Below are 16,447 nucleotides of genomic sequence, written 5' to 3'. Positions count from 1 at the left end.
TAATTGGTCTGGGGCGGATCTTTCACCTCATCGAGACAGGAATTCACGCTTAATGGAGCTGCCAGCCAATCAGCAGGCTAGCAGCGTTTAGTCCCAGCAGCGCCACCAGGAGCAGTGGCCACTGCTGGGACTACACCCAGCTGCAGGAGGAAGATGACGGATGGCCCCGGAAAGAAAGCCAAGTTTTTAGGGCCTCGCCGGGGACAATCGGTCAGGCCCCAGTGAGGCAAGGGGGCCGGGGGGGTCCGTTAGGGCAGCAGGGGGCATGTTGTGCACTGGGGGCGATTGGGGCTTCAGGGGTGGCCCTCTGTAGGGCACAGGCTGCCCAATCAGGAGGCCCCCCACCCCACAGCCTGCCAGAAGGCCACCTAGTTTTATCAGGCAGGTTTGCTGAGGCCTCAGCCACCTACCAAACATAAACTCCCGATGGCGGGGGGCGGAGGCCCTTAAGTGGCAAATAATTGGCCACGTAAGGGCCTTGATTGGCCATGGGCAGGCCGTCCATTTCTCACCACTGCCCCACATAAATTTGCAGAAAATTTGGCCGGTGGGGGGGCGGGGGGGGGGGGGGGTGGCAAAACTCAAGCCATTGTCAACATTCTGTAAACCTGAATTGGACCCAATGATTATGAATCTCATTTGTTGTTTGTATTTGGCTTTAACCTCCAATAATCTCAGTCAACGTCAGTTGACTTCTGCGATTTACCTGTGCAAAGTATCATCTATCATTCTGTTAGATAGCAAAAAGCCGAACTGGTAGTCATACATGAGATGAACTGCACAGAACTGGAGATGTTGCTAACAATGCTCTACTATAAAATGAGACACCCCTTTGGCAAAGATAGGGTGACTGTTAGTGCACAGAAGTCCTGCATTAGTAACCTTTGCAAAGATGCCTCGAAGTCTAAGGAATGCTCGATTAACTTACAAGGGTCTTCAATTTTTTTGTTAAAACCTGAGAATTTATTTTATTTTTATTTTATTTATTTAGAGATACAGCACTGAAACAGGCCCTTCAGCCCATCGAGTCTGTACCGACCAACAACCACCCATTTATACTAACCCTACAGTAATCCCATATTCCCTACCACCTTCCTACACTAGGGGCAATTTACAATGGCCAATTTACCTATCCCCTGCAAGTCTTTGGCTGTGGGAGGAAACCGGAGCACCTGGCGAAAACCCACGCAGTCACAGGGAGAACTTGCAAACTCCACACAGGCAGTACCCAGAATCGAACCCGGGTCCCTGTAGCTGTGAGGCTGCAGTGCTAACCACTGCGCCACTGTGCCACCCAATAAAAATTTATATTTTAAACTTGAAAAGTATTTCATAGAAGCTCAATTTTGTGTTTTTTTTAAAAAAGGAAGGTCACTAGAAGGTTGGGATGGAGAGTGGAACTGTAAAGTGTTACTGGAAGGCATCAGTTTTCAAACACAAACCCAGCAGGAATTGTTTTGTTGTGGAGAAATGTTTGAAGAGAGGTGACAGGCCAAGATTTATCGAGATCATGAGACTGGACTTCTGGAAAAGTTTTAGTTTCATTTTGAACTATTAAAAAAGCCAGTTGGTTTTGGCCTAAAATAAAAGATGTTTGCTTATTGACCTCCAAGAGACAACCAGCCCATCTTTCTCTTGAAAAGGAATCCTGCATCACGAGAGTGTTCCTATTTCCTCCTGTATTTGAAGAATGCCTGCACGATTAAAGAACTTGCATGTCAAATGTGTGGAACTGATACCTTTGTTGCTGCATCTCTGCTTTAAGACCTGACTGAAGCTTTCAGTAGCTGCATCACTTGCAAGTCTACCCAAACTGATTATCAACATCACCTGGAAAGAACTGTTCTGGGAAGATCCCATTGACAGCTGCCTATTCGCCTTTGGGGCACCTCACCAAAACAAAGGACTTCCATCAATACCTTCTGTTCAGCCCAAGTGTTTTTTTTTTTAATTCCTTCTATTTCTTGGTAACAGCTGTAAACAAAAATCCTTTTTTTCCCCCCGGTTAATCAATTGTGTACGTATGCGTGCGTGTGAGGACTGGGTTAAATAAGGGGCTTTAATATTTCAATTTGTCTGTATGTTTCACTTTATTACTGGTTAAGACTTGTTTTATAATAAATGGATAATTTTGTCGTTTATTAAAGAAACCTGGTTGGTGTGCTTTATTCTGGGGAAAAATAGGAGTGTATGATTGACTGTTTCGATAAGTGGGAAAATTTAAATATACGTTGTGACCCATGGAGAAGTGGGACAGAATTAACAGTGCACTCCTCCCGCCTCAAGGTTAAGACCAACTACAAATTGCACAAAAAAGGTTCACAATTCAGGTTTCCGTTGCAACTGTTAAGTCATAAAAGTGTGCTCTTAACGCCTTAGTAATGTCTCCCTGGTATCAGACCCACCGGCCGTCCATGTCTCCGCTATAAAGACGTCTGCAAACGCGACATGAAACAGTGTGACATTGATCACAAGCCGTGGGAGTCAGTTGCCAGCATTCGCCAGAGCTGGCGGGCAGCCATAAAGACAGGGCTAAATTGTGGCGAGTCGAAGAGACTTAGTAGTTGGCAGGAAAAAAGACAGAGGCGCAAGGGGAGAGCCAACTGTGCAACAGCCCCGACAAACAAATTTCTCTGCAGCACCTGTGGAAGAGCCTGTCACTCCAGAATTGGCCTTTATAGCCACTCCAGGCGCTGCTCCACAAACCACTGACCACCTCCAGGCGCATATCCATTGTCTCTCGAGATAAGGAGGCCCAAAAGAAAGAAAGAATGTCTCCCTAGACCACTTCTATGCTTTTCTTAGTCGCTGGATAAAACGTGGCAGAGCAGAGACATAGCAGCTGAGTCACCTTCTGACTAGTTACTATGGAGAATGGCTGATATCAGCAAGCCTTCCGAATCCTGCATGTCAATTGCAACTTCAAAACTGCAAAACAAAAGGCTCTATACAAGTTCAGTCAGCTATCATCAAACCACTGATGTGCATTTCAGCACAAGATTGTTAACCAGGAGCAGGTACGGGTCCTGAAAAACAATCAACAGGAAGGAGGGACTTATGGTTAGGTCAGAGTGGGTTCTCATCATTCAGGAAGCTCAACAAAGCGCATCTCCACAGCCTGGAATGAGCCTGTAGTGCAAATAAATGCACATCCCTTTAGGAAGGAAATATGTTCAGCAACCCTTTCAAAAAGCCTTTCTTCTATTTTTTGAGGGGGGGGAAAAGAGTAATTAATTTATACTATAAGTAATTCTCTCCCCCCGCCACAGGAATTACACTTCCTTTGATCTAAGTTTATATTTAAGAGAACCCAACCCAAGCCCATAAGATAAAAGCAAAATACTGCAGATGCTGGAAATCTGAAATAAAAACAAGAAATGCTCGGAATACCCAGCTGGTCTGGCAGCATCTGTTCAGAACTTTTCTGAAGAAGGGTCACTGACCTGAAACGTTAACTCTGATTCTCTCTCCACAGATGCTGCCAGACCTGCTGAGTATTTCCAGCATTTCTTGTTTTTATTTCAAGCCCATAAGAATTGTTCCAAGAAATACAGTTAACTGCACCAATTGATCCTTCCTTTATATTTGTAAATAACATTCTTAGTAGGATTGAAAGTATAAATGAACCTAGAGTGCACTCTCTGAACAAAATGAAACAAAACAAATAAAATTCAGAACAATGTTCTCTCTTTCATAATTTCAAAATACAGTTCCTCAACAATGGAACTTCACCCAGAGATCACTCGTCTCCAGAACGCAGCCAGTGTTGCACTGGTAAATCTGGCTCATAAACATATATTTGAGGCAAAGCTTTTAAAAAGCGTAACTATCTAGATTATTACAAGTTGCAGAAAAGCAGAGATTAAAAACATTCTGCATTCACATCAAACCTCAGAACATTTACATCTATATTTTAACCACCTTGTGTTGTCAGAATATAGAAATACAATTTTATGCAACACATATGCATTTCTTGAAACACTGTGCACTGTACAGAAAACGCCAGCAAGAATTTCTAACAAAAACCCAAACCTAGTTTTCCTTGGGAAACTGATTTTTTCCTCTCTCGGGAGTGTAACAGTAAAGGCAGAATTGTGATCTTAATGACCCACTTTTCTTCTGTCGGATTTAACTGATAACTGTATGGAGCAGGCAAATGGTTAAAAGTATTTATATGCAGATTATTAAATAGTCAGGACAGATTACAAAGGTAAGGGCAAATTTTCAGTTGTAAGATGGCATACATATACACTTGGATGGGTACAAACTATAGGCCACTGTGTACATATTTAAAACAGCTACTGAAATGCATTCTCCAAAAAATTTTCCCTCAATTTCATCTTTCCATTTCCTTGTTATTATAATCTTTGTCTAGAGGTATTTAAACAACATTTCCAAAGCAGTACAAGTGCTATCCCAGTGCTTTCCATTAGAAATAACTAGCACAGATTTCAAAATGAATGATCCTGCTCAACAAACATCACATAAGTCTCTGACAGGTGGGGGATATGCAATGGATGCAGTATGAATGGACTTCAGGAAAGCCTTTGACGAGATACAACATGGGAGATTACAAGATGGCAAGAGTACAAAGTTCTGACACCCATTCTTGGGTGAGAAATTTTCCCCAGCAAAATACTGGGAAGACTGAAACGGTCATCTTCAACCTCTCAAAAACTTTGTATTCTTGCCATTGATTCCATCCCTTGCTCCCCGGCCACTATCTTGGATTGAACCAGACTGTTTGGAACCTTGGCGTCCCATTAGACCTCAAGCTGAGCATCTGAACCCATATACGCTTCATCACAAAGGCTGTCTACTTTCATCTCAATAACATTGTTCATCTCCGCTCCCGCCTTAGCTCATCTGCTTCTGAAATGCTCATCCACACCTTTATCAACTCCAGACCATTCAAATGCTCCTTTACCTGTATCTTCCTCAAGCTCTAAAATCTCATCCCGCCCTTCCTCCACCCACCTCTACTCCTGCAGATCTGGACTCTGCATAACCCCCGCATTGGCGGCCTTGCCTTTCAGGCCCCACACTGGAGTTTCCTCCCTAAACTGTTCCACTTCTCCAGCCCCCTCTCCTCCTTTTAAGACCAGCTATAAAACCCAGCTCTTCAGCCAAGCTTTTGGTCACACCTCTTAATATCATCTCCTTTGTGGGCGGCACAGTGGTGCAGTGGTGAGCACTGCAGCCTCACAGCTACAGGGACCCAGGTTCGATTCTGGGTACTGCCTGTGCGGAGTTTGCAAGTTCTCCCTGTGACTGCGTGGGTTTTCACCGGGTGCTCCGGTTTCCTCCCACAGCCAAAGACTTGCAGGCGATAGGTAAATTGGCCGTTGTAAATTGCCCCTAGTGTAGGTAGGTGGTAGGGAATATGAGATTACTGTAGGGTTGGTATAAATGGGTGGTTGTTAGTCGGCACAGACTCGGTGGGCCGAAGGGCCTGTTTCAGTGCTGTATCTCTAAATAAAAATAAAATAATTTGGTACTAGAATGGAAGTATTGTGATGATAAATGGCATACAAAATTGAATAGTCGCCCTTTCACTTTGGCTGTGTGCAAGCATATCAGCCTCAGACTGAGGTTTGTGGGTTCAAACCTGACTCCAGAAACTTTAGCATGTCATCTTCTGACAAGTAGTCTGAGAGAAGCAATATTTGGGTTGAGGAAGGTAGAGCTGAGTGTGTATGGATGTGGAACCCATGTCTGCAGATGATGCCATGAAAAGGCAACATGTGGATGAGTAAGAGAAGGGGGCCAAGGGCCCTATAGTGAGGAGGCTGGAAGAGAAGGTATTGCTGGAAATGCTCTGGCTACAATCAGATAGAGAAGAGTGAAGCAAGTGAGGGCAGTCCCACTGAGTAGGATAATGGAGGAAATGTATTGGAGGATATGGTCATAGTTGCCTGTATCAAAGTTTGAAGAGAGTTGAGGAGGAAGAGGCTGACAGTCAGAGGGTATATTTGTGACTTTGATTAAAGTTGTATCTTTCCTGTGGTGAGGCAGAAACTTGATTGGAGGGATTCAAACATGGATATCCTGGGAAGTTTGGCACAGATTTGGGAGACGACAAAAAATTCAAGGACTTTGATGAGGAGAGAGACATTAATGAGAGAGTTCAAGGGTGGGTTTTCAGAAGCAGTGTTGGGCAGTGACAGTTTTGAAAAGGTAGGATGACAGTACCCAAATGGAAACCATTTACAATGTCAAAGGACATGAAAGGGAGATCGAAGAAAAACTAGAGATGCAGGATCAGGTCTAGGGTGGAGGAAGCATGGGGAGAGGTTTGACAGTGAGCAAAAAGTAAGGGGGAAAGTAACAGAGACAGCTGAACGGCCTCAATGTTAATGACATAGAATTCCATGAGCTCTTTACGAGGCAGAAGTTGTAGGCTCAACAGACCCATAGTTCTACTCATATTGTGTCTCCTAGAGAACAAGGTATTTTGTTACTGCCTTTGAATATACAAAGTGACGCCTGACAATGCCACGGCCCACCAAGATCATCAGAGCGCTGCAAGCTGCGCACATGCACGAACGGTCTCCTGTTCTCTGCGCATGTGTGTTCTGCCGTCTTGCCAGGACTGGTTGGCGCACATGCACGGAAAAACGTTATCGCGCACTGCCAATCTCATCAAGTAATGCGCCTGGTAGGTCTCTGTGCATATGCTTGGTGTTCACGCATGCACAGTAAAACGTCCGATTGTTCCCCATTCCTCGCTTCCCGCACACCCCCCCGTCCCCCCTCACTCCCTGCTTCCACCACCACCCGCCCCACCCTCCTCCAGTCGCTAGCTCTTGGGCAAGCCACTTCCCTCCTCTCGGCGATTCACTCCTATGTCGGCCCGTCACCCCTCCTGGCCCACCTTCCTTCTTCAGGCGGCGCATGAAGAACGATTGAACGTGGGAGCAAGTGGCCAAGAGAAGATAAGTGGCACGGCCTGGAAATAGAGGCTGGGGGAAGGCGTGGGGGGGTAGAAAGCAGGGAGCATGTGGCCGGAGAGCGGGGTGATAAATCTGTGATAAGTTGAGTAGCTACATTTTTTTGTGATAAATTAAGCAGCGCCATTTTTAATCTTGGCAGCTGCCTGAACATCGCAGACAGTGACGTTCCAGTGGAAGAGGCTACATTTGCACATGTGCTACTACTGCGCCACCTATATTGCATTGTCAGCAAACGCAGCCTTCAATATAACCTTTGATCATAAACAAGGTGCCTTGCCTTGCTGGGATATTGCCAGCATAAAACAATTAGCTACACTAAGGCTCTGTGCCCAGATTATTCCAAAAGTCCATGTTCCAGCAACTTGAACAAGTTTAAAGATAGAATTGATTCAAAATCATTAAAGTTGATCTGGAAAACCATGAATTGTGCATTTGGGCTAACTGATCAAGATCACCTGACAATCTCACAGTTAGTCATTCGGTTCTCACTGGTGTTGGCTGCAACACAAATCCTAGGATTTGTAACCATTTTCACCCAGACAGAATCACAGTTTTAACTACTGGAAAAGAGAAATTACATTCTCTCCCTTCCCCACGACACCAGGTCAGTTCGCTTCTCAAACATCTCCTGAATCCCCAAAGCCTTTTCACCACCTACATAGTTCAGATCAAGAATGGAATGGAATACTCATGTGGATGGTTAAGGCTACAACAACATAATACGATCATCAGCATCCATGATAGAGCAGTTCACTTAAATCAGCCAGCCCCCATGCCTTTGGACTCAGTATTCACCCCCTCAGCATTATGTGATAGCAGTATGCACTGTAGCAACTCACATCAGTTTGACAGCACTTCCCTCCCCGGCAGCCTCCAACACCAAGAAGGACAAGAGCAGTGTCATTGAAATATCATCGCCTACAAGCTTTCTCCATCCTCACTTGGGCAGAAACACTGTTTTTTTATGGTTGCTGAATCAATAGCCTGGAACTCACTGCCCGACACCATTCTGGGAGCACCAACATCACAAGGACTGCAGCAGTTCAGGGCGGCCCACCACCTCCTTCCGAAAACAACTGGGGATTGACACTAATGCTGGCGTCGTCACCATCCCAGAACAACTTTATTAAAAAGTCAGTTTCTTGTGTTGAGTCATAATTTCAGAGGCAGCAGCATTGGATCTTCAGTATCTCACCCACACAGCCATTTAACCGAGGGGAGCACAGCCAAGTCAAATTCTGAACCCTCCTAACATCCACAAACATTTTCCAGCATGGATGATGAGATAATGATCAGGAATTTGAACCCTGGTAGATCTTTACGCTCCCTAGCAAAGAGTGCAGAGGTCAAAATGTTAAATTAAAAGGTTTATAGATCTTACCTCCTCTGGGACTATGATGAGAGGATACATATCTTCTGAGAGGAAATTGAAGATACACCATACTTTGAAGGTATCATCATCACTGATCAGTAAATTGTTCCGGTTCAGGTTTTTCTTGACACACAGAGTCCAGCACATCCTATTGAAGTCAGATTTATCAAAGCTGTTTGGTTGAACCTTTAACAGGGTGGGAAGGGCAAGGAAGAAAAAGAGAACGAAAATCAGGTGAAAAATTGGAAAAATATGAGGAAAATAATGTGATTATATTTCTTTAAATTTCTGATTTTCAATAGTCAGAAGGTTTGTTTCTTTATTCAAGATTTAACTTAATAATAATTAGGATCTTCCCCCTGCCAAGAATTAGCCTTTTTAGAGACAGCGTTGGAGCATCAGAAAAAACACCAAGTATTATTGTACTGCAAGTCGTTACGTTCTCCAAGAATAAGCAAACTCTAATTACTTCTGCTGCACAATCTTCACCATAGAAACCATTGACTGGTTGGTCAATAATAAATTCCAAAAGGTTAATTCTATTCTATGTATCTTCAGAGTTCTTCTAACCAAGTGTGAAATGCATGAGATCATTAATGTCTTGGCATTTCAGTTGCCCAACCGATTAAAATTTGAATCTGTAAAACGCTGTCCTGCAGACCCAAATATATTCACACAACTGCAGTCTATTATAAAGTTACACAAGCACATTTCAGCTCAGTTGGCAGCTTCATTTTTAGGAAAATAGATAAATACTGGTTTCTCTCTTAGCAATTTCAAATCATACCAGCATCATTAAGCTTTTTCAAGTGCTAGGGAAAAAAATAAATTTTCTTCCTCACATCAAACTTTGATTCTAATCCACATTGAGTCCAACACTAAGTATTTCCACTTCTGTGTTCAATTTCTAGATTCACAGAAGACTGCAATTTTAAAATTGTATTCATTCCCACTCTCAAAGTGTTATGCAAATAGAAATGAAACTCTTCAGTTTACAGGATATCACAATAGCCGCAGTCAACCCATCAGGAGCTGGGCTTCCATCTCAAAGATAGCCTTCCTGACTCTTGCACATTTCCTCTCAGAAAAACTCAAGCACAAACATCCATCTAAGTTACAATTCAGGCCTCCTTTGGGCCCAATTGCAGCATCCACGAGTACAGAGCGGTGCCTGATTAGGATTACATGGAGTTGGCAGACATCACTTACTCTGCTGGATCTGCATTACTGTCTTGTCAGGCAAATCAGAGCCATACATGTCTGTGTAAGCTCACCAACTTCACATGTTGACTACATTTTCATGTTAGCAAACAGCCTCAGAAATACATTTTCTTAAAATAACTGGAACAAAAGAAATTTAAATATGCATCTCACACTCAAAATTCAAACTCAAAAGCAGCCAAGAACAAACTGCTTGTATTTGAATTAAATTGTTTGGTTTAGCCCCTCTCTTGCTTAACTGCCCAGATATCTCTATCTGGAACATTCATATTCTAGGGCTTTGTGCAGCAGAATAATTGTCAGCTCAGGCCCAGTGGTAGCATCTTCATCCGAGTCAGAAGGTTCTGGGTTCAAAGGCCACTCTCAGAGACTTGAGCATACAATCTAGACTGACACTCCAGTGCAGTACTGAGTGGTGCATTATTGCGAGTGCCAGCTTTCTGATGAGATGTTAAAACTGAGGCCCCATCTGCCATCTCAGACATATCCATTTAAAGAGTAGGGTATGTTCCTGGTATCTGGCCAACATTTGACCTTGCTGTCCACAAATTGAATGCTGCACTTCCCTACATTACAACAGTGGCTATACTTCACAAGGACTTAATTGGCTGTTACTTTGTGTTTTTTCTCAAAATGTACCATCTAAATTGCAAGTCAACTGAGCTCAGATTCACTGGGCAGGAATTGTGATGTCAATGTAGCACTGAGAGCATAGAACATCAGTGGGCCAACCGGCTTTGGCTTGAAATTACACACATTCCCCAACCACTGATTTTCTCCCCTTCACCTGGAGGCTGATTTACTTATAAACATATTTAACTGAAGAGTTGGAAAATACCATTCGGCCCATCACGCCTACCCCTGCAGACAACAGTGCAAACTTGTGCACTGTTAATGCAGTCTCTATTCATCCAGCCCCAAACCATGCTATCTTCTGCAAGACGCAAAACAAACTGCGACTAACTCAGGGGAAACTTTGTGAAGCTCCTCTGCATTAAAGCAAGCCACAGGAAAATGCAGCTGTCGAAAAATCCTCACAACAGGGGGAAAAGAGGTGGGGGGGGGGGAAAAGAGGCAGAGTGGGGGGGGGGAAAAGAGGCAGAGGCAGAGGGCGAGACACACAGAGAGAGAGGGAGACACACACAGAGAGAGAGAGAGACACACAGAGAGAGAGAGAGAGACACACACAGAGAGAGAGAGAGACACACACAGAGAGAGAGAGAGACACACACAGAGAGAGAGAGAGACACACAGAGAGAGAGAGAGAGACACACAGAGAGAGAGAGAGAGACACACAGAGAGAGAGAGAGAGACACACACAGAGACAGAGAGAGAGACACACACAGAGACAGAGAGAGAGACACACACAGAGACAGAGAGAGAGACACACACAGAGACAGAGAGAGAGACACACACAGAGACAGAGAGAGAGACACACACAGACAGAGAGAGAGACACACACAGACAGAGAGAGAGACACACACAGACAGAGAGAGAGACACACACACAGAGAGAGAGACACACACACAGAGAGAGAGACACACAGAGAGAGGGAGAGACACAGAGAGAGGGAGAGACACAGAGAGAGGGAGAGACACAGAGAGAGGGAGAGACACAGAGAGAGGGAGAGACACAGAGAGAGGGAGAGACACAGAGAGAGGGAGAGACACAGAGAGAGGGAGAGACACAGAGAGAGGGAGGGAGCCAGACAGAGAGAGGGAGACAGACAGAGAGAGGGAGAGAGCCAGACAGAGAGAGGGAGAGAGCCAGACAGAGAGAGGGAGACAGACAGAGAGAGGGAGACAGACAGAGAGAGGGAGACAGACAGAGAGAGGGAGACAGACAGAGAGAGGGAGACAGACAGAGAGAGGGAGACAGACAGAGAGAGGGAGACAGACAGAGAGAGGGAGACAGAGAGAGGGAGACAGAGAGAGGGAGACAGAGAGAGGGAGACAGAGAGAGGGAGACAGAGAGAGGGAGACAGAGAGAGGGAGACAGAGAGAGGGAGACAGAGAGAGGGAGACAGAGAGAGGGAGACAGAGAGAGGGAGACAGAGAGAGGGAGACAGAGAGAGGGAGACAGAGAGAGGGAGACAGAGAGAGGGAGACAGAGAGAGGGAGACAGAGAGAGGGAGACAGAGAGAGGGAGACAGAGAGAGGGAGACAGAGAGAGGGAGACAGACAGACAGAAGCAAATCTGCAGGGAAATCACAGAGATGTGCAAGAACTATATAGTCGTGATATTTGGGGTCTTTAATTACCCAAATAATGATTGGGATAATGTTAGAGTAAAAGGGTATTGGGGGGGTGGGGGCGCTGGGGGAAGGCATTTCTCAAATGTGTTCAGGAGAACTTCCTTGACCACTATGTTCTCGGTACAACTAGGAAAGAGACATTGCTGGATCTGGTGCTGTGGCACGAGGTGAGCAAAGTGGACCAAATGTCTGTGGACGAATACTTGAGTAAGATTGACCATTGTGTAATATGGTTTAGGTTAGTAATGGAGGAGAAGAGCAAGGAACAAACTAAAGTAGCACTTCTAAATTGTAACTTTAATGGGATGAGATGGGGTCCAGCCTGGGCAAAATGGAACCAAAGACTGATGGGAAAAACCATAATGGAACAATCGGTGATCTTTAAGTGGACAATGTTTCCGGCACAGGCTAGGTACATAACAAGGGCGAAAGGTAAGGGAACCACTGCCCTGTATGACAAGGGAAATAGAGAATATGAAGGAAAAAAAAAAAAAGAGGGTGCATGATGCATATCAGTTGAATTCTTCAAACGAGAACCAGGCCAAATACAATAAGTTGAGAGGGGAAGTGAAGAGGAAACTAAGATTGGCAAAGAGAGAATGAGAGAATAGAATAGCAGTTAACATAAAAGGGAATCAAACATCTTCTACCGGCATGTAAATAGTATGCAGGTAGCAAGAGACGGGGGGGATCCTATCAGGGACAAAGATGGTAATAGGTGCTTCGAGGCACAGGGCAAGGCTAGAATACTTAATGAGTACTTTGTATCAGTATTTACTAAGGAAGAGGTAATGGATAGGGTGAAAATTGATAGGCAGGATGTACTGGAAAGCCTGGCTATGCAGAGAGTGGATAACTCATCTGACCAGGTAGCTTGCATCCCAGGTTGCTAAAGTGGGAGTGGAGATAGCGGAAGGGCTTGCCATAATCTTCCAATCCTCTCTACATACAAATTAGGAGCAGGAGTAGGCCACTCGGCCCCTCAAGCCTGCTCCGCCATTCAATAAGATCATGGCTGATCTGATTGTAACCTCAACTCCACATTCCCGCCTACCCCCGATAACCTTCCACCCCCTTGCTCATCAAGAATCTTTCTACTTCTGTCTTCAAAATATTCAAAAACTCTGCTTCAACTGCCTTTTGACAAAGAGAGTTCCAAAGACTCACGACCCTCAGAGAAAAAAATTTCTCATCTCTGTCTTAAATGGGCGACCCCTTATTTTTAAACAGTGACCCCTATTTCTAGATTCTCCCACAAGGGGAAACATCCTTTCCATATCCACCTTGTCAAGACCCCTCAGGATCTTGTATGTGTCAATCAAGTCGCATCTTACTCTTCTAAACTCCAGCAGATACAAGCTTAGCCTCGTAAGACAACCCGCTCATTCCAGGTATTACTCTAGTAAACCTTCTCCGAACTGCTTCCAACACTGTTACATCATTCCTTAAAAAAGGAGACCAATTCTGTACACAGTACTCCAGATGTGGTCTCACCAATGCCCTGTATAACTGGAGCATAACCTCCCTACTTCTGTAATCAATTCCCCTCGCAATAAACCATAACATTCTATTAGCTTTCCTAATTACTTGCTAACCCTGCATACTAACTTTTTGCGATTCATGCACTCGGACACCCAGATCCCTCTGCATCTCAGTTCTACAATCTCTCACCATTTAGATAATATGCTTCTTTTTTTATTCTTCCTGCCAAAGTGGACAATTTCACATTTTCCCACATTATACTCCATTTGCCAGATCTTTGCCCACTCACTTAACTTATCTCTTTCCCTTTATCGCCTCCTTATGTCCTCTTCACAACTTACTTTCCTACCTATCTTTGTGACATCAGCAAATTTAGCAACCATACCTTCGGTCCCTTCACCCAAGTCATTTATATAAATTGTAAAAAGATCCCTGTGGTACATCACTCGTTACATCTTGCCAACCAGAAAATGACCCATTTATGCCTACTGTTTCCTGTAAGCTAGCCAATCATCTATCCAAGCCAATGTTATCCCTTACACCATGAGCTTTTATTTTCCACAATAACCTTTGATTCCCTAGAGATGGGGATGGTGCCAGAGGATTGGAGAGTGGCAAATGTAACACCCTTATGCAAGAAAGGTCATTCCTACTAACTACAGGTCAGTTAGTCAAACATCAGCGGTAATGACTTGGAACTCGCTGCCTACGAGGGTGGTGGAAGTGATTTCAAAAGGAAATTGGGGGAATAAACTTGCAGGATTACAAGGATAAAGGAGGGGGAATGGGGCTGACTGGATTGCTTTAGAGAGCGCAGCACGGACTCCTTCTGTGCTGTAATGACTCTGATGTTTAATTCGTAAATTACTCTCTATAACTGGAAATCTCTTCTTTTCCCAGGGATATTATGAGTTCCCTTTTAAAAGATAGCTGCAACACCACGCTTCCCACATTTTCACAGTTTGTTCCCGAGGACAATGACTAACATCTAATCTAACTTCTTGTGATTTTGGTTTCTAACCCAACTTCTTGAGTGTTTTGAAATACAGATTGTATATGCATTCTCTCTAGTTTTACTGATCCTATCCATCTCAAATAACCCATCTAACAGTATTTAACCAATCTTTTCAGCCTTTTAAAACAATCGTCCCCTCTAAACCTGTACTTCTTCAAAGTAAATACATTTTATTCTTAGTGACTATTCCCATTACTGAGATTTGGTCTCATCCTGGGTGCCCTCTTGGGCACCGTCTCCAGCATCTAAATTCTTGTTTATTTCTAACGTTACCAAGGTCACTCACCACTCCTCTGAGCTTTGCTCCCTGGATCCTTCTAAGCTTAAAATAGAGCCTTCTGCCCACACATCAAGCTCCTAAAATCCTCACAATGTCGAGATCAAGACTTATTACAACAGTCTCCAATTAGAATTTGTTATTTCCTGGGACAACAGAATTTGTTAATGTTCATCTTCCTTTCTCATACAATCTTCAGATTTTCAAGTCAAGATTAGAATCACAATCAATTACTACCTCATTTACCTCAGCTTTTATCCGGATTTTTTCTAACCTTAATTGCGTCGTGTGATATTGTGTGCCTTTCAATTGGTTTTCTCCATTATCAAAAGAAAACATTTGAAATGTTGTTTAACCCACAAAAAGAGCCCATTTAAGAAAAACAACATGTCTTTCTCAATTATTTTAAAATGGATTAAAGTGCCTGGCCAAAGTGGACTGAATGTTTGTGCTAAGTTGATTTGTTGAGTACAATGCTGTACAGCGCTGTACAGCAATGAATAACATCTGCATGTTTTGTAGAGACTCTCTTGGTTTACTTCACAATTGCAGTTAAATTCTTGGTGCCAAAAGCATACGTTAGGAACTTTGAACAAATCAAATCATTCAGTTCTTTAAAAAAAATAGCACAATTTAGAAAATTGGGAGAATGATGCAAGGACAACAGGTTAAAAATTACCGTGTTTTATGCATTTTTAAGTTCAAAGGACTTTTTGTTTCTGTAATTGAACAATATATAATTTCAGTATTTTATCAGATTTTTAAAAGTAGAGCTCCTATGTCATATCTTTTGTCCAAGTTTAAAATATTAAATGCTCTTGTTTGCTTTAGCAAATGCAAATGACTTGTTTATCTAAGGAAGCAGTAAACTGCCTGCCCTTTAACAAGGCATTCGTTGTTTGTGGAGGGCAATTATGGAGAAATGCCCAGATCTATGGTTTCAGCTGGGTGTGTGGTAGAAAAGGAAAAATGTGTTTCCTGAAGTTTACAAAAAAAAAGTACAGAAATATTCTTGTGGTATTACACAAACGACTCAGAAAAAAGTAGTGTGCTGAATCAAAATGTGTGTCAAAGGAGGGGAGGGGAAGTTGTACAATCTCCAAATAAGCATATTCACTCTCTTGGATTTCATTGTGATATTTTCAATTGTGAGACTTAAAATGGAGGAAGAAGCATTTTTTAAGACATCTGCTTCCATTTACATTTTTTTTTAAAAAAGAAAACATAATTAGAATGACATTCTGATAATAGGTCATCGACCTGAAGTGTTAACTCTTTCCCTCTTCACAAATACTGCCTGACCTGCTAAATATTTCCAGCATTTTCCATTTTTATTTTGGATTTCCAGCATCCACAGTATTTTTCTTTTGAGTTATAACAATGGCAATGGAGCTAAAAATTGGACTCTTCTTGGGTGTATCAGTTTACATTTAATATCAATGTGATGACATGATGTGTGGCATGATATCTCCCAACTTGAATTTAGGCAAGAGCTGAGCGTGTTTTTATCTCATGGCTTTGGCTACTTACCTTCTGCCATGGTTTATATAGGGTGAAAAATCAGGTTCACTCACAGAAAGAACAAACTTACATTTATAGAACGCCTTTCATGACCTCCAGACAAAACGCTACACAGCAATGATGTACTTTTTGAAGTATAGGAACATTTGTAATGGAGAAAACTGCAGCAGCCGATTTGAATATAAATAAATGTTGGCCAGGACACCAGGAGAACTCTCTTGCTCTTCTTTTAATACATCCACCGGAGGGGGCAGACAGGGCCTCAGTTTTACATCTCATTTTAAAGATGGCACCACTAGCATTCGACTCGGAAATGATAGTGCCACCACTGAGCTACACTCAAATTAGTAGG

At 43.3% G+C, this 16,447-nt stretch overlaps 1 protein-coding gene across 1 annotated transcript in view; it reads right to left on the bottom strand.

The window, feature by feature from the left end:
- The window catches only part of swap70b (switching B cell complex subunit SWAP70b), a 155,072-nt gene that overhangs the window by 119,906 nt on the left and 18,719 nt on the right, over nucleotides 1–16,447 (bottom strand). Inside the window, exon 3 of the mRNA XM_068046386.1 lies at nucleotides 8,335–8,511. Coding sequence (XP_067902487.1) covers nucleotides 8,335–8,511 — 177 coding nt within the window. The remainder of the gene's footprint in view (nucleotides 1–8,334; nucleotides 8,512–16,447) is intronic.

Source organism: Heterodontus francisci, chromosome 14, assembly GCF_036365525.1.
Source record: "Heterodontus francisci isolate sHetFra1 chromosome 14, sHetFra1.hap1, whole genome shotgun sequence".
Classification (NCBI taxonomy): Eukaryota; Metazoa; Chordata; class Chondrichthyes; order Heterodontiformes; family Heterodontidae; genus Heterodontus; species Heterodontus francisci.
This window is presented reverse-complemented; position numbering and strand designations above follow the sequence as displayed.